General features: G+C 38.2%; 2 protein-coding genes across 2 annotated transcripts in view; one reads left to right on the top strand and one right to left on the bottom strand.

Annotated features, from left to right (window-relative positions):
• The window catches only part of DNAH6 (dynein axonemal heavy chain 6), a 174,552-nt gene extending 170,725 nt beyond the window's left edge, over window positions 1–3,827 (top strand). The window contains exons 75-77 of the mRNA XM_034410708.3: window positions 280–431; window positions 675–897; window positions 3,587–3,827. Coding sequence (XP_034266599.2) covers window positions 280–431; window positions 675–897; window positions 3,587–3,690 — 479 coding nt within the window. The 3' untranslated portion in view covers window positions 3,691–3,827. The remainder of the gene's footprint in view (window positions 1–279; window positions 432–674; window positions 898–3,586) is intronic.
• A 999-nt stretch (window positions 3,828–4,826) lies between these two features.
• Window positions 4,827–15,872, bottom strand: part of LOC117661647 (neuronal acetylcholine receptor subunit alpha-7-like) — a 98,202-nt gene continuing 87,156 nt past the window's right edge. The window contains exons 9-10 of the mRNA XM_034410697.3: window positions 9,277–9,386; window positions 4,827–5,994 (exon numbers count right to left, since the gene is read on the bottom strand). Of these exons, the coding sequence (XP_034266588.1) occupies window positions 5,476–5,994; window positions 9,277–9,386 (629 nt within the window). The 3' untranslated portion in view covers window positions 4,827–5,475. The remainder of the gene's footprint in view (window positions 5,995–9,276; window positions 9,387–15,872) is intronic.

Genomic DNA, 15,872 nt, shown 5'->3' with positions numbered 1-15,872 from the left:
AATTGTTCAAAATAATATGGTTCCCATTTTCTTTGTTTTAAAAAGATGGCTTGGAACAGTGGGGTAGTATAATAAAGCAGTGCTGTATAAAAAGGCTTTTACGATATTGAAGATTAAATTATGAATTGGACTTTGCCAAGAGAGATTGTAACTATAGAACATATTTCTGAGTTTGTGTGAGGGCAAATTGAATTCCAATTACTGTGCATTGTTAATGGTTCTTTGATGACTGCTTATTTGTTCTTAAAAAGAGAACCGGGCCCTTTTTTTACTTCTCAGGAACTCTTCAGAATCATGCTCGAAAATATAACTTACCAATTGATGAGCTTAGTTTTAGTTACAACGTCATTCCTGTCTACAGAGACCAAACACAAGTATCAGAAGCTTCGAAACTGTGCCACTTTGGCAGTGAATTACCAATGGATGAAAAGGTATTTATAAATCTATAACTGCAATGACTATCCAGCCACAAAGAAGGACAATCTTGAATTCACATGAAATACCTTTATATAAAACCATCATGTTTATCTTGTACTGTGGTTGATTTCTGATACTTTTTTAATATGTTTTGCTGTATTTCAAGAATAGGTACCTGAGTAAGGTAGGAACTTGGTAGCACTAATGAATTATTAGCTCAGCTTTGACTCCCACCTTCCATCTTCTTCTTTTTTCAGTTGCCTTCTCCTGACGATGGGGTGCTGGTTCATGGCATGTTTATGGATGCCAGTCGTTGGGATGACGATGAAATGGTTATAGAAGATGCGTTACCTCGACAAATGAACCCAATGCTTCCAGTAATTCATTTTGAGCCACATCAAAATTATGAGCCCCACCTCTCGCTGTATCATGCACCTCTCTACAAAACTGGAGCTAGAGCAGGAACCCTGTCCACCACGGGTAATTGTTTTTTAATATCAACTTGGCAAATATACATGAATGACAGCCTAGCAAATGACTTTTATTCAACCCCCAAATAACAGTCATCTTCTAGGTGATGCTTTGAAGGGACTTCCTGGGACAGGTGTCTCAGAGAATCTCCCATCTAACTCAAGGGTGCAAGAGATCACAAGGAACCAATGTACAGCTTGATAAAAAGCTAGAGGCCTGAAATTAAAGTCCTGTCGTGACATTATTATGTTTTTAAAAATGCAGGGAAATCATCTACGTTACCATAGTCCCACTCTTGAAATTTTTCACATCGATAGTATTTACAAGGGTTTTCAAAATGATGTACTTGGAATAGGTCCTGGTTCTGAACCAGATCCTGGGAGTAGATAAATCCTTCCTAAAAAGCAAGTACATTTCCTTTTTTTAATCTGGAAGCTGGTACAAAAAGTGCAGAATCAAGTTCTTTGGAGAGTTATCAGATAGTCATTTCTTTTCCTTAAAAAGGATGTATGCTTTGTTGTAAGAGATCTTCCTCTTTGCAAATAGCTCACAGAATAAGAGTGCAGATTGCCTTCCTGTTTATCGGTGAACTTGCTTCTGGGAATGTGGCAGGTGGGGGTAATGCCACATGAGTCAACGGATATGGACTGATATTCCAACTTCCTGACATTAGTATCATAGATACTTCCCTAGAATTATGAATGAGAAAGTGGAAATGAAAAACTCCAGGTAATTTGAATAGGGAGAAGGTGAGTAGTGATATGTTGGGGGCATTCCACTCCATTGAAGCTGGATCTGTTGCTAACTTCTGTTTCAGCTCAGCTCAGAAGTGACTAGCACAGATGAAAAACCATCACAGATTGTTTGGCTGTTTGTTTTGCTAGTTCCCATATGCTTGCTTCCTTTATTACACTATTGGTAATATAAACATAGAAACCGTTCATAGTGCTAGTATGTCATATGAACTAAAAGCCTTCTTAGATGAAAGTATTAGATAATCTTACAACATTAATGGTTATTTATGGCCAGCTCAACAGACTCATGTTCTGACTGCATTGTTGCTCCTTTCAGCTGAATTCCCTATCAATAGTGAAGAAAAAACAAATTAGCAGAATTTTAGAATTTCAACTAATACATACATTCCTGTAAATGGCTTGGTTGTTTTAAACTTCTTTAGTTAAAACCCTGTCTTCCAACTCATAATGTTCTCATGTAGCATCTTCATTTTCACCTGTTTCCACAAGGATTTATTGTCACATCTGATCCAGACTGGGATCTTTAGGGATGAACTTTAGTGCAACTGGTCACCATCCATTAATACAGAAACAGAGGCTTAGAAATAACTTCATTCCAACCATGTAGTTGTTTTAAAATAATTTGGTAAACGTTTGTGCATTCTTTCTGTATAGTTTGCACTGTGTCCATTGTCTCCTATTATCACCAAAAGAAAATAATATAAAGAAAATGGTTTGATCTCATGGTCTCATAACCTATAGCAGAGCTGGGCAACTCAGGGCCCTTGTTTGCGGCCATCAGATTAGAATTTGTCTTTAATGTTTTTGAGCCAAAGGACCAGAAGAAATCTTTGTTTTTAATTATGGTTTTTATAGAAGGGCTTTTATTTCCTAGAATGGTAGAAGCATGATTTTCAAGCATTATGGTTTAGTGTGTTTGTGTGCCATGTTTAAACTCATGGCAAGCCTTTTCTTGCGATTCACCATAATCAATGCAAGTATCTGAAGAATAATGTCACATTAACCCAAAATATAAATGCGGGTCTCTGATTTATGGTGCCTGCATTTTGAAACTACCTAATTACATCAAGGTACACTTTGCCAAAAGAGTAGGAAGTTTTGCAAATATAGACTTTTTCCCCTTCCCGAAAAGCTAGCCTATTCCACAGCTGCACACAAGTTGACCCAATTCATTGGGAATACTAGGCCTCCAATGGGCTGCATGGAGACCCCAAAGCTTCCAAGGCAGTCTGCCTGGATGACTTTCTCTACCTCTAGTTCCTGCTGTCATCTTCACATTCCCTTCTGTCAGCAGTCATCAGATCAGCAGGGGAACTCAGGCAAGCCTAATACTGCATTTTATTTATTTATTTATTTATTTATTAGATTTCTATACCGCCCTACTCCCGAAGGACTCAGGGCGGTGCACAGCCAAACAATAAAAACACATACAATACAAAATTTAAAAAATAGAATAAAATCAAATTAAATAATTTTGGCCCTGACAAATTTAAAACCCCAAACTTTTAAAACCAATTTAAAATTGAATATATAAATACTAAAAGATGTTTAAAATTTTAAAAAATCTTTTATAAAAGAGGGGGAAAATTAGGCCAGGCCGGCCTGGTGAAATAGTAAGGTCTTTAAGGCGCAGCGGAAGGAAGGCGCATTGAGGAAGAAAGTATTATGAGCTCCTTCTTTATAGTTCTCTCCTCCTATTAAGATGAAAAAGAGGTTTTCTGTTCATGTCTGCACACTTTTGTCAACATGCCTACCTATTGCTTAATATTGGCAGCATACCACTACCCAATGGTTGCCCACCTCTCTAAACCAAATATAATGACCATGTTCTATTGTTTTCTTTCTTCTAGATCTTATTCTGGGTTTGTGTCTATTGGGGGGGGGGCGACAGTTTAGGAACATGGGGACTTTGAAACACTAACAATTTTCTTTTTTGTAATTAGGTCATTCTACCAATTTTGTGGTTACCGTCTTACTTCCTTCAAAAAGATCAAGCGATTATTGGATATCCAAAGGATCTGCATTACTTTGCCAGCTAAATGAATAATCAGCAGGGTTGGGTTTCTGTCTTCTAGCAAGACCTTGGCATCATGCTGAGACTCTATTCCAGGTGGGGAACAGTAACACTCCATCACTGTCATGCCTATGGAAATAGATTCCTGTATAAAACACATTGTCAAAAGGCCATACTTCTCTTCAATTTCATTTTTTAAAGTGCATTACATTTTATCAACACGTTGGAATCAATATTCGCTTTTCATTTCTCTTGATTCTTTTGCATGCATTCACTGGCAGCTCACATGGATTTTTGCATCAGTAATACAGGTTTTAAAAATGTCTACAAAACGTGCATGTTTTGTATCAAATTAACTTATCCTTTTAGTCTTTATATTTCATTTTCTTTATAAATGTGATTTGATTATAAAAGATGATCCTTTAAAAAAAAAACAATGGTTTTGGCTGATTCTGTTTTATCTGTAAAATGCTGTAAATCCTTCCTCAGTTTCTCTCAAACCTTCCACATGAAATAATTATCAGGGAAAGATATCATCACAACAATTTGGCAGCTTGCAAACAGTTGGAAAATTTTTACATTGTATACTTCCAAGAGTTGATGGGTACAAATTGTGTTCTTGGGTGAGTTTAATGTATGATGTGATTATTTGCATTTGGCAAATCACTATCTATTTCAATTCTGGGGACTTAGAATGAACAATTCCTTTATTCATTAACCGTGGCGTCTAATGGGGGGAAAAGCTAGATTAACAACATCTTTCTGTGATCTTACAAGCTTCTTAGACTCTTGAATCTTTTTATTCTATAGAAAAAAAACTTTGTAATTGTTTTCTATAGAAGGTAAAAACTACAAGGAGTCATGACCAGGTTTTAATGTGCAGTTAGGTGCGAAGGGAATGTGTATTCCATTCAAAGTAATATAGTGCAGAAAAAGTGAACCTTGCTTTGATGTGCATTAATTTTGCTCATTTCACTGTAGCTCCAATTTCTATCAGTAGTTGTCAGTAATAAGTGAAACGTGCTGCATTCCATGCACATTTGGGGTTGTGGTATATATTAATTGTAAGAGAATTAAAATCAATAAGGTTGGTGCAATTTAAGGACATTGGAGATGTTCAGACATAAATTCAAAGACAAAGATAATAAATTGCAGCCGCAGCACTCAAGTTAGGGAAAGGGCGTAATTTATGTAATAGAAAAACAGAATATTCAACAATGAAAACATTTTTAACTTATTAGAAAAAAGTATTGCATTGACTTAACATTGTTATCAAGTGGAAAATGTTTCAGATTATCACAGTGATAGTAAAAGCTAAAACTTGCCATTTATTTGACAAACAGCAACTAACAGCATCATTCAATACATTACTGGAGATGAAATCTGTGTTAAACAACGATGCCAAACAAAAATATTGAAAACGATACGTTTAGCAAAGATCATGTTTCTAGGAAGAATTTACCAATGCAGCAACATGTTCACTAGTGTTTCCTAGTAGCACATATAGGTTCTATTTACTCAGTAAAGTGTATGGTGTGTATCTGATTTCTTGTCTAATATTGGTGATTATGATCACAAGTATAGGGAGAAGACACTATTTGAAACAAATAACAAATAACAAGAGCCAATTCTGTATCTAGAATATCTAACACTGGGGAGACAATTGGAATTTGAAACACATGCCGACTTTTTTTAATACTGAATTCAGCATAGAAAGTCTTTATTTCCATTTGAAATCTCATTGTTCTTCAAAACTAATGGCATCATTTCGTAATTTCCAATTATACTGGGGCATTCTTGTATTCATTTTGGAGAGGCTTATGTAAAATCTTTTGTAACAGCTTCAATAAAATTTGGAGCGGACATGAGAATTGTAAGTGTGCAGATGATGGCAAAAAGTGAAAATGCCACAAGGCATAATCTGTCTATGACAGCAGCTGCAAACTTCCATTCACTGCAGACCTCTTCCCCTTCATCCTGTTTCCGGAAACGGGCTGCAATGAACTGAACTTCTTCCAGGATTTTCACAATCACTGGGATAGTGTCCAGTAAAACTTTTCTCTGAGTGCTGTCGTTATCTTCAGGCGAAGAGCTCTGGTCCTTTCCGCCCTTGGTGTCTATCTCATTCTGTGGGCAACAGGGGTTTTCTATGGCATGGTAGCTGTAGATCATGTTGCCATTGCTAGAATGGTGTCCTGGTAAGATGTTCATTTCTACACTGCTGACACTGGACTGGTGCCTCGAGTGGCCGTATCTGCAAGAGAGAGGCCTGATGTTCTCCCCTGGTTTTTTCATTCTGAGAAACCAAGCGCACCAATTCAGCAAGATGATACGGACCTGAAAAAGACAGAAACGCTCAGAGCCTTTCATGGAGGTCTTGTGAATGATTGCAAAAAGAGAGCAATGTGGTTCACAAAGAATATTGCCGTTTGGTAAATTGCTATATGAAGCATAACCGCTCATTACAAAGACCTTGGACAAAATCATTTTTCAATTATCTGCTTCCTCCAGCCCTTCCTCTAGCCTTAAACTGTTCATCTGGAGAGAAAAAACGCTTCTCAGGTATTTTCACAAAATCACTTTTTTATTTTAGCCGGAGAAACAGATTCTTTCTTAAAGATACCTATAATCCTTCATAATAAGGCTTAGAAGTAGCTTTAGGAAGAATTTGATTGCTCCCAAGAAATTAACATTTGCCAAGAATCCAATCACTGGAAAGTTTCATTTATTGAAGTCAAAGAAATTTAATTTGATTGAAAGCGATTGCTAAGCCTGCTAAATGTAATGAACAGGAAAAGGCCAACTGCTATTTTGACACAACCAGTCTAAACTTTTTCATTTATTTCTCTTATTGTTTCCTATTTTATTCTAATTGTTGGGCAGAAAAATCCCTATGAACTTTGAACCAGCTTCAGACCTGAGAAAGGCATCACTCCTGTACAGGTAGTGCTCAATTTATGACCACAATTGGGACAAAAATTTTGACTGCTATGCAATGAGGTCATTCAATGAGTCATTGTGTGATCGAACTCACTTTTAAGACCATTTTATTGTGGACATTAAGCAAATCACGGGCTATTAAGCGAATCATACACTTGTAATTCAAATGCGGCTCATCCCATTGACTTTGCTTGTTGGGAGATGACTGGGAAGACGGTCACAAATCACAGTCACATGACCACAGGACACTGCAACAATCATAAAGGTGAGGTGGCTCCAAGTGCCAAAATCATGTTCACGTGACTGTGGGAGTGGTGTGACCGTCACAACTTTGAGGATGGGTCATAAGTCATTTCTTTTCAATGCCATTATAACTCTGAATTGTAGTTAAACCAATGGTTGTTAAACCGAGGATTACCTGTATTTGTTTTGTGAAAAATACTCACCAAAGTATCTAATTCAAAGTCTGTTTTAACTGGATAGCTTTTAAATAAACTAATATCTCTGCCACTGAGAATACTTAAAACATTTCTTGAATTTTATGAAAATATCTACAAGATGGAAAACAATCGTACAACTAAAGAATATGTCTTGGAGTGATTACTCAGATTCCTGCAACAAGCAGATCTCAGAGTATTATGTGGCAGAAATATAAAGGAGTAAGACTAGCACTTCTGTCCTGCAATGTTTTGTTATATCACAATGTTTAGCTCCCAAGACACCAATGGAGCCTTTTTAATAAGTACAAGGAAGAAATAATACGCTCCTGATGATGAATATTTAATGTTTTAAAATTACATTTTAGAGTGTTTACATGTGGAGGGAATTTTACAGCGGAGGAGGGGCAAAAGTGCAATACCATACATGATGATGTATTATTCCAAAAAGGTATACATGAGAAAGCAAGAAAAAAAAAAACTTCAGAAGGTGCTATTGATGATTGTGAAATGCCAAGACTACGGAAAAACATTTCTTTAAGATGACCATAGCTGATTCTAAGCAGAGTCGGGTCTGGTTATTACTCAAATGAAACTCATCGGGATATTTGAAACTGTAGACTAAAAAAATTAGAAAACATTTCAAAGGTAAAAGAAGGTAATGGACCAAAAAAAACCCAAACCCTACATGAAGACACTCATGTTGTGAGAAAGAGTTGAATTGAATTCAGAGGTGCATGCTTTGGGTGGAACAGAAGCAACGGCTTGTGGTTAGGTGGCCATTTTTAAAGAAATGGGCCAAAGTTCAGATGAAACTAAGTCATGCTAGTATATCTGATGTTTTACTAATTACAAAGTGGGATTTTGTTGGGAACATTGTTTCTACTACTGATCTTTTGATATATAGATGCTTCCATAAATTAAAAATATTTTTCAAGACGGAAAGTAACTATGCAACAGGGTCCACATGATTATAAATTTGAGAATTGAAACTGAGATGCACAGTGTATGAACTAGACAAGTGATGGCTAACCTTTTTGCCATCTCATGCCAAAAGCAGGGGGAGTGCAGGGGGGTCGTGCGCGCGCGTGCCCACACCCATAATTCAATGCTGCCCTGCCTCCCCCCGCAAATGTGTGTGTGACCCCCCTCTGTGCTTCCCCCGCTTTTTGCATGGGACAGCAAAAAAGTTACCGGTGGGTGCGGTAGGCCCATTTTTTCACCCTCCCCAGGCTCCAGAGGCTTTCTTGGAGCCTGGGGAGGGTGAAAAGGGCCTCCCCCACTCCCCTGGAGGCCCTCCGGAGGCCAAAAATGCCCTCCCAGCGCCTCCACACAAGCCCTATACTTACCTGGCATCCAAAATGGGCCCTGTCAAGACTCCTGGGAAGGGAGGGATGGCATGGGCGGGGCCAGCTGAAAATCAGATGGCTGGCACACGCATGCATACTGGAGCTGAGCTAGGGCAACGACTTGTGTGCCCACAGATATGGCTCTGCGTGCGACCTGTGGCACACGTGCCATAGGTTTGCCATCACAGAACTAGACCCTAACAGGTCCATATGGGAGATTCCACAGAAGGTCATGGAGAAGAACAGGTGACATATGCAACAGTGCCAAGTAACAATAACATGGGGAAGAAGAAGTATTAGAAGCTGGAGAAGTACCAGGGCCTGAAGGAGGAAGAATGGATGAAGAAAACAAAGGTCAAAGTAGTTCCAGTGGTAGTAGGAACACTTGGGGCTCTGACATCTAAGCAGGAAGAGTGGCTCCAACAGATCCCAGGAAGAGCATCAGAGCTTTCTGTCCAAAGGAGTGCAGTGCTAGGAACAGCTAAGATACTGCATGAACCCCCAAATTCCCAGGCCTCTGGTAGAGAACCCATGACTAAGGAAGACACAAACCACCCATAAGGGTGAGTAAGAAGTCTCTGTGTGTGTGTGAGAGAGAGAGACTGTTCTGTATTCTTGTTTTTGTTTAATTTTTAATTTACTTTTCCTTATTTTTCTTTTTCCTTATATTAAAAGAAATAAAAATACTTTTTTGAAAAAGTCAAAAGTAAAGATGAAAAGTCTCCTGCTTGGTCAGTCATAAATCCTGCAGGCTCAACATAAACCAATGTGAGGAGAGGAAGTAAGAATTAGTATCCTACCCTTAAAGCCATCTGTTCTTTCTAGCATCGTGTAAGTGATGAGATATATTAGATATCTCTGTTTGTGAAGGCTGATTTGTAATGGTCACTTACCCACTGGGGCATCTTTCCTGCTTGAGGGTCATGATGATGAAACTGAAGCACCAAGACTGTTACTACTACAGATAAACCAACAATGACCATGATGCTTGCAAAATACTGAGCTGCAGATTTAAAAGGGAAACAAGAATAAACAGTTACTTATTGTTTTCGGATTCCCAGAGTAACTGATCACAGGTTTATTTTACAACTTTCAAGCCCTAAAAAAAATAATTTTAGTAATACATAATGCTACATTGCAAAAGAGTTACCACAAAATACATCTGGTTAAAGCATATTAAAGAAAAAAATGAAACAACTACATATTTCTAACCCTATTAAATTTAATTCCACACTTCCTGTTTTTCATCACGTTCTTTGCTCTAGAATGCTGATGACAAAGAGAAAAGAGGTAATGTTATTAGATCATGTATCAGCAACTTTTCTTTTTTAGATGCTCAAGACAATAATCCTTAGCAACTGCAAATGGTATGCGTGGTGCAGCTAGAAATGTTTTTATGGATGAGCAGGCAGTATGATAGCAAAAACCTTTATTAAGTCAACAGAGTGGTTGCAAGATATTGTGGAAGGCTTGAGCTTAACTCCCCAACAGGCAAGATAATTAAACTTAGGAGCGTCAGCTTGAAGCCTGTGCTCAGAGAGCATCTAAAGTAAGCCAGCAATGTTTAAGAAAAATAATTACCTAATATTTAACATCTAATTCCACCTCATGTTGGAATTCTGAACAAATATTTGAGCCATGCTAGATGAATATAGTGTAGATATAATTATACCACTGATGTGCTTCTTACTTGTTTATCGAGTTGCTAGGCTACCCAAATCCAAAATGGCTCTAGACAACGTCACACTATTTGTTTGTTTGTTTGTTTAATTTATCTAGCACTTCCCCACCCCCCATTTCACATTTGTGACTGGGCAGCTCACACAGTTAAATAACAAAACAATAAACAAAAATAAAAAGCAATGCAAAGCCCATTAAAACAGTTAAAACCATAAAACTTAATTTGTGGGAGAATACAATCTCTACAATTGCTATCAATATAGCTAACTCACAGGCTCCATACCACCATTGGATCCCCAGGCACGATGACATTAATGGAAAACAACATGGTTTTAAAACAGCAAGCAACCAAAATAGTCTCTTTACATTCTCCCCAGCCTACAAGGCCTAATTGCATCCAATAATTGTTTTATGTTCTTCCACTGTGTTCCTCCAACAGATCACGAGCAAAGATTTTGTCTGGCTCAGGCAACTAAAAGAAGCTTTAGATACATACGGTTCATGTTAATTAAATTAACATGAGTTAGCAGATGTGATCTTGGTATTATGTCTCTTTTTAACAGCACATTCACAACACAAGAGATTGAGCCTCTTGTGTTGTGTTGTGTTGCTCAAAAAGGTGGATGTTTTCTATAAGATAAAACAGCAGTAAAGATTCAATCATAAAAAGAAGATGGTACATCTCAAAAGAATGTCTGGAATCACTTGATCCTGAGTAAAAGACTTTAGAAATTGCTTTGGAGTGAAGAACATGCAGAAAGATTACCCAGTACAAAGGAAGAAATATGAGAAACAAACTCAAAAGAACGCCTCCTTGATTTTGTTTATTGTAAGATGTACTGTACCCTACACTAATAAAGGGGCACTCCAGAAATTTCAGTGGCATCTTATCTTGAAGGGCTGGCATCCATTTTAACAGCCTGTCCAAGTGTGTCTCTCTGTCCCATCTTATACTAAACAAAATCAAAGCAGATCTTTCTCATGCTTGCTTCCATTTCTGGATTGTGTAAAGTTTTCTGCAAGTTTTAGGCTGGCCCATGACTGAAAGTAAGATTTGGTTGATGTTGCAGCTTTCTTCTTAACAGTTCTCCCATACATTTCCCCACGGTCATCCTTAAATTTCTTTACATCCAGGAATTGAGCTCAAAACATTGAACTGAATATTGGGATTTAATTATAATTTGCTCCAAAGGTAAAAGGATGTGGGGGACGCATGCGCCAGGGTGGGGCACGTGCAAGGGGCTGCACATACATGCGTGAGGTGTGTGCAGGAGGCACATGTGCATGCACGGGGGAGGCATGCAGGGATCCCACGTGCGCATGCACGGAGTACATGTGAGCATTGCATTTTGGGGGTTCGGGCACGCACATGTGCATTTGCACGTGCGCTTTGGGCACTCAGTCCAGAAAAGGTTAGCCATCACTGTTCTATGTGGCCGCATTATTTTATTTCTTACACAATAGCAGAAATCAGCCTGCCTCTGATATCTAATGCAGGATTATCAGTCTACTGATCAAACTACAATTCCCAGCATTCTTTACAGCATACGAAAAAAACTCGACTGTTCTTGGTTGCAAACTGCCCTTTTCTGAGTGTCCATAAACTTACTCTCTACTCCCCAACATATGAGATTCTTGTCTAGAGAGAGGAAGCCTTGCTCATTCTTCTGGATAACTTCAACCATTCCAATTACCAGCTCACAATTCCCAACCAGCTTTACAGGATGGAACCTTAACAAGAAAAAAAATGGCAGATCTCTCTTTGGGGGACAGCTATAACAATTAAGTTGGCATAACATTGATGTCTTTTGTGACACTATTTATTGAGAACGTGCCTGTTTAGATACAGTTCAGACATCTTGCATTTTTACTGCAAAAAATGGAGAATCAGTTGAAGGAGAGAAAGAAAGAGAGAAAAAAGAGACGAGCTTCTTAACTGTTTAGAGGCACCCACTGGAACAGCAAAAAGTCTCAAGAAATGGACTATGAAGACTAGATAAATGTAGTTGATAATAGATGACATCTAAAAAACCATCTAAAAAAACAGGTTTTGAATGTTTCTTCACAAGAAGATGTTTAAAAGGAACTAGAACTTCAGGACATAGGTGTAACTTAACCTACTGAAGTATGAAATATAACCAAAGCAATTTCTTATTTTAGTGGCCTTTTTTTCTTTGGGCTGCTATCTGAAAAGACAGCAGTACACAGAAATGCCATTTGACTGAAGTTTATGGCTTTATAGATGAAGTTGTAAAACATTCTAGCCCATCAGAATCTGTGGTAGACTTCAATTCCCATCACCTTTGAATATTAGCTATGCTGATTAGAGCTGATAGCCAGGTGAGAAGCAACATAGGAGCCCTGTGGTAGAGTCAATTGCTATGAGTAAGATAGTGTATTTTATGACAGGGTTGGATTCATACAACAGCATGAAAGATCTCACAGAGCCTCTGAGAAGGCTCTTGGTTTAATTTGGACACCCCCAAGCAAGCACATCTGGCTTCTAGAATTTCTTTCTAGGTATAGAAAGAAATTCCGTGCACGTGTATCACGGAAAAGGTCAACTGCTGAAGGAAAGAAGAAAGGATAATCAGAAGGTGGAATGTGTGATGGAAGATCCCACTCCAGAAGAATTGAGAAGGAAGAATTGAAGAGCAGACTGAATGGTGAAAAGACTGGACAATGGAGAAAAGGGACTATGTTGGAAGGACAGTTCAGGAGATGAGTAATAGCATCACATATAAAGAAGCATGACCAAGAAGCCTCAGAAAAAGAGTTATTTTTTCCTTTTTCCCCCTCCTCCTTTTTAACTTAGAAAAGATCAGGAACAGAAAACCAAAAATAAAGCAAAGAGAAGGATTTAGCAAAGTCCAGGGATTAATTTTAGAAATGTAATGAAAAAGAGGGGTGTGGAAACAGTTAAGAAATGCAATGAACACTCTCTAAATAAATTTAAATTAAGATGCAATTACGATGTAAGAGGAAGATCTGTTTATATGGTTGCTAGGAGTCAACAACAACTTGATGATATACAATCAATCAATCACCCAATCATAATAGAAAGAAGACCATTGTCTATTGGAAAGATAAGCACACATCAATGACTTTGTCAAATCATTTTAGTTGGCAAGCGTGTTTGTGTGTGTGTGTGTGTGTGTGTGAATGAGCTGCTGCCTTTTTCCCACCCTCTGAATTGTCCCAGCAAACTTCCTTCTCAAAACGTTGACCAACTTGTTTCCTACTTCAGATTCCAAGAACTCATACAATACTGAGAAAGTAAATATACAAAGTAAACATACAAAAGGGAGAATATCTTCTTGTCTTCCTTTGCTATCAAAGAAAAGGAGTGGGTGGGCTGTCAAATCAAGCAGGAAATGGAAAGGAGAAAGAGAAAGAAGCTTCACTCTTTTCTCACCTGCTGCTTCATCAGTCTGAAACATCTATCATGCAGAGCTAACAGCAATTCTGACTAGATAACAATGTGAGAAGAAAACTGTTATACTTAAAGCAAAGAATGTGTTCTCTTGAAATAGATTGCACATCATTGATATATCAGGGATGAAAGGACAGTCCCTGGGGTCATTTTTTTTTCCTTCCTGTGCTCAAAGTATTTCAGACTAGAGTTTCAACCATCTCTTGCCATTGGCCAGAAGCTGAGGCCCCAATTATCTGGAAGGCACTGAACGGCCAAAATGCAGTCTCCTTTGAGCTCCCCAGACGTGTCCATGTCATTTTTTTGACAGCCATATGAATGTTGTTTTCTACGGCCTTCGTCCAGGAAACTTTTTAGCTTCCCAATATAATCTATGGTGCTGGGATCTCTCTGAGGTTGTCCCATCCAAACCACTACCCAGGTCCAAGCCTGGTTAGCTTGGTGCTGCAACAGGTTGGAGCCTGAAAATAAACAGCTCTTGCTTACTGAATTTAATTCCTTTCTGCAATGTTTAAATAGGGTTTCACTCTTTCTTTCCTAACCAGCTATTTTGTCCCTCACAGTCAGCTTCACTTCCTACTTCCACTGTTCCTTCCAGATGCACCACCCTGCTCCTTCATTCTATCTGGACCTTGTTTTGTTTCGTGGGAGGGAACTATTTTTCAATTTCCCAGCCTAATATATAGTTTTGGAGTTTCTTGGTAGTCTCCCATCCAAGTAATAACCCAGCATGACCCTGCTTAGGTTTTAAGGCTAACCAAAGTTACTTAGGGACTCTTACATGCTCCAGTTTTCTCAAATGAGAGTAGCAATATATCAATCATCTGGAATTTCTTTAAAAATGGACTGGGTGTTCTACAATTGCTTTCTAGTTTAGCTGAATTGTGTGTAAATTTCTATACCTCAGTAACAAGCAAACTCCTCTTTTGTTTCTTTGGCGCCTGAAACCGTTATAAGCAGGGCTATCAATTGAGCTACAGCATTTTTCCAGCTGCGTCTTATTGTTCGCCATCCATAATGTTGTATTTGATAACAATTAATCAATATGAGATTCTGTTTCTTGGTATGTTGCTGAGTTCATTAATTGATTCATTTTGCTGAACTCTCAACATTGTTGTTGTGTGCCTCCCTAGAGAACGCCCAGGAAAGCTATCAAATAAATTCAGCTGCTGCCAGTCCTACTACTCTGTCAACCTGAAAGAGATTAATCTCTACTGGACACAACATTCTGCCTGTTATTGATCCAGAAACTATGGCTATTATTATTCAATGTGTGGGCAGCCAATGATGATGATACTCCAGACTCATATAGTAGATTGCAGCAAAACAAAGATCCTCATTTTATAAATCTTACAGGTGAATCATACAGAGGTCTTATGGCAAATGTTTTGACCCAGAAAAAAGGCAACGAAAACAACTAAAACACCCTAAGAGATTTTATAAAAGTCAGAAATCCAAGAATATTTGACATGGCTTATTCTACGAAACAGTTATCCTCTGGCAAATAGTGGTAGATGTTTCCTATAGTCTGTGCTGATAAAGGTGTTGGAAGAAATTCCAGACATCTATATTTTATTCTGTGCAATGAACTTTTGTGTTACTGATGTGTGAATACTCTTAGCTCCCAGGAACTAATCAAGATGTGCCTATGTGTGTTACCTATATCTGAGTGTGTATATGTCTCCCTATTTAATCAGGGAGTATGCATATTGGTCATTTGTGTGTGTGTGTGTGTGTGTGTGTGTGTGTTATGCTAACCCATCATACTGCATTTGTGTATGTGTTCACAAAGAAGCAACAGGCGGAGTGTCTAATGGTCTACTCTGGGCCACATGACCAGAAGAAACTCAGATGAGGATGGTGCGATTAGCAACATGCCTGGTTGCTGCCCAAATAATTATCTCGTGAGGATACATTGGGCATTTTTTTTCCTTTGCAGTCCATGGTCCGTTTCAAGGTATTTTCAAAGTTTATTTTATTTTCACTGGCTTCTTCCACCACACAATATATAGTCTCAATTTATTTTGTTCCTTAAAACTTAGACTGTTCACAGAGTTTTATGCCTCTTTACATAATCACTTTCCAACATTCCAGTGGATTAGAAAGAGGGGAAAATTTAGTTTCCATGTAGCTATTGTAAAATCAGTCTAAGTATCATTTGCAAACTATACACTAAGCATCTGCTGGGAAAGTTATGGCACTGGCTAAAACTCTTAAAATCCTTACAGAAGAACAAAAAGAACTTTGTTCATCAGGTCTTAATGGCATAGCATTTGACAGAGAAATATGCACAGTCACCCAAGTTGTCCCTGTACACTAGCTTCATAAATTGTAAGACTACACTGGATATTTCCTCCAGAAATAAACTCTAAATCA

Source organism: Pantherophis guttatus, chromosome 2 (genome assembly GCF_059756535.1).
Source record: "Pantherophis guttatus breed Tessera chromosome 2, ASM5975653v1, whole genome shotgun sequence".
Lineage (NCBI taxonomy): Eukaryota > Metazoa > Chordata > Lepidosauria > Squamata > Colubridae > Pantherophis > Pantherophis guttatus.
Note: the sequence above shows the minus strand (reverse complement) of the source record. Positions and strands in the feature narration are given on the sequence as shown.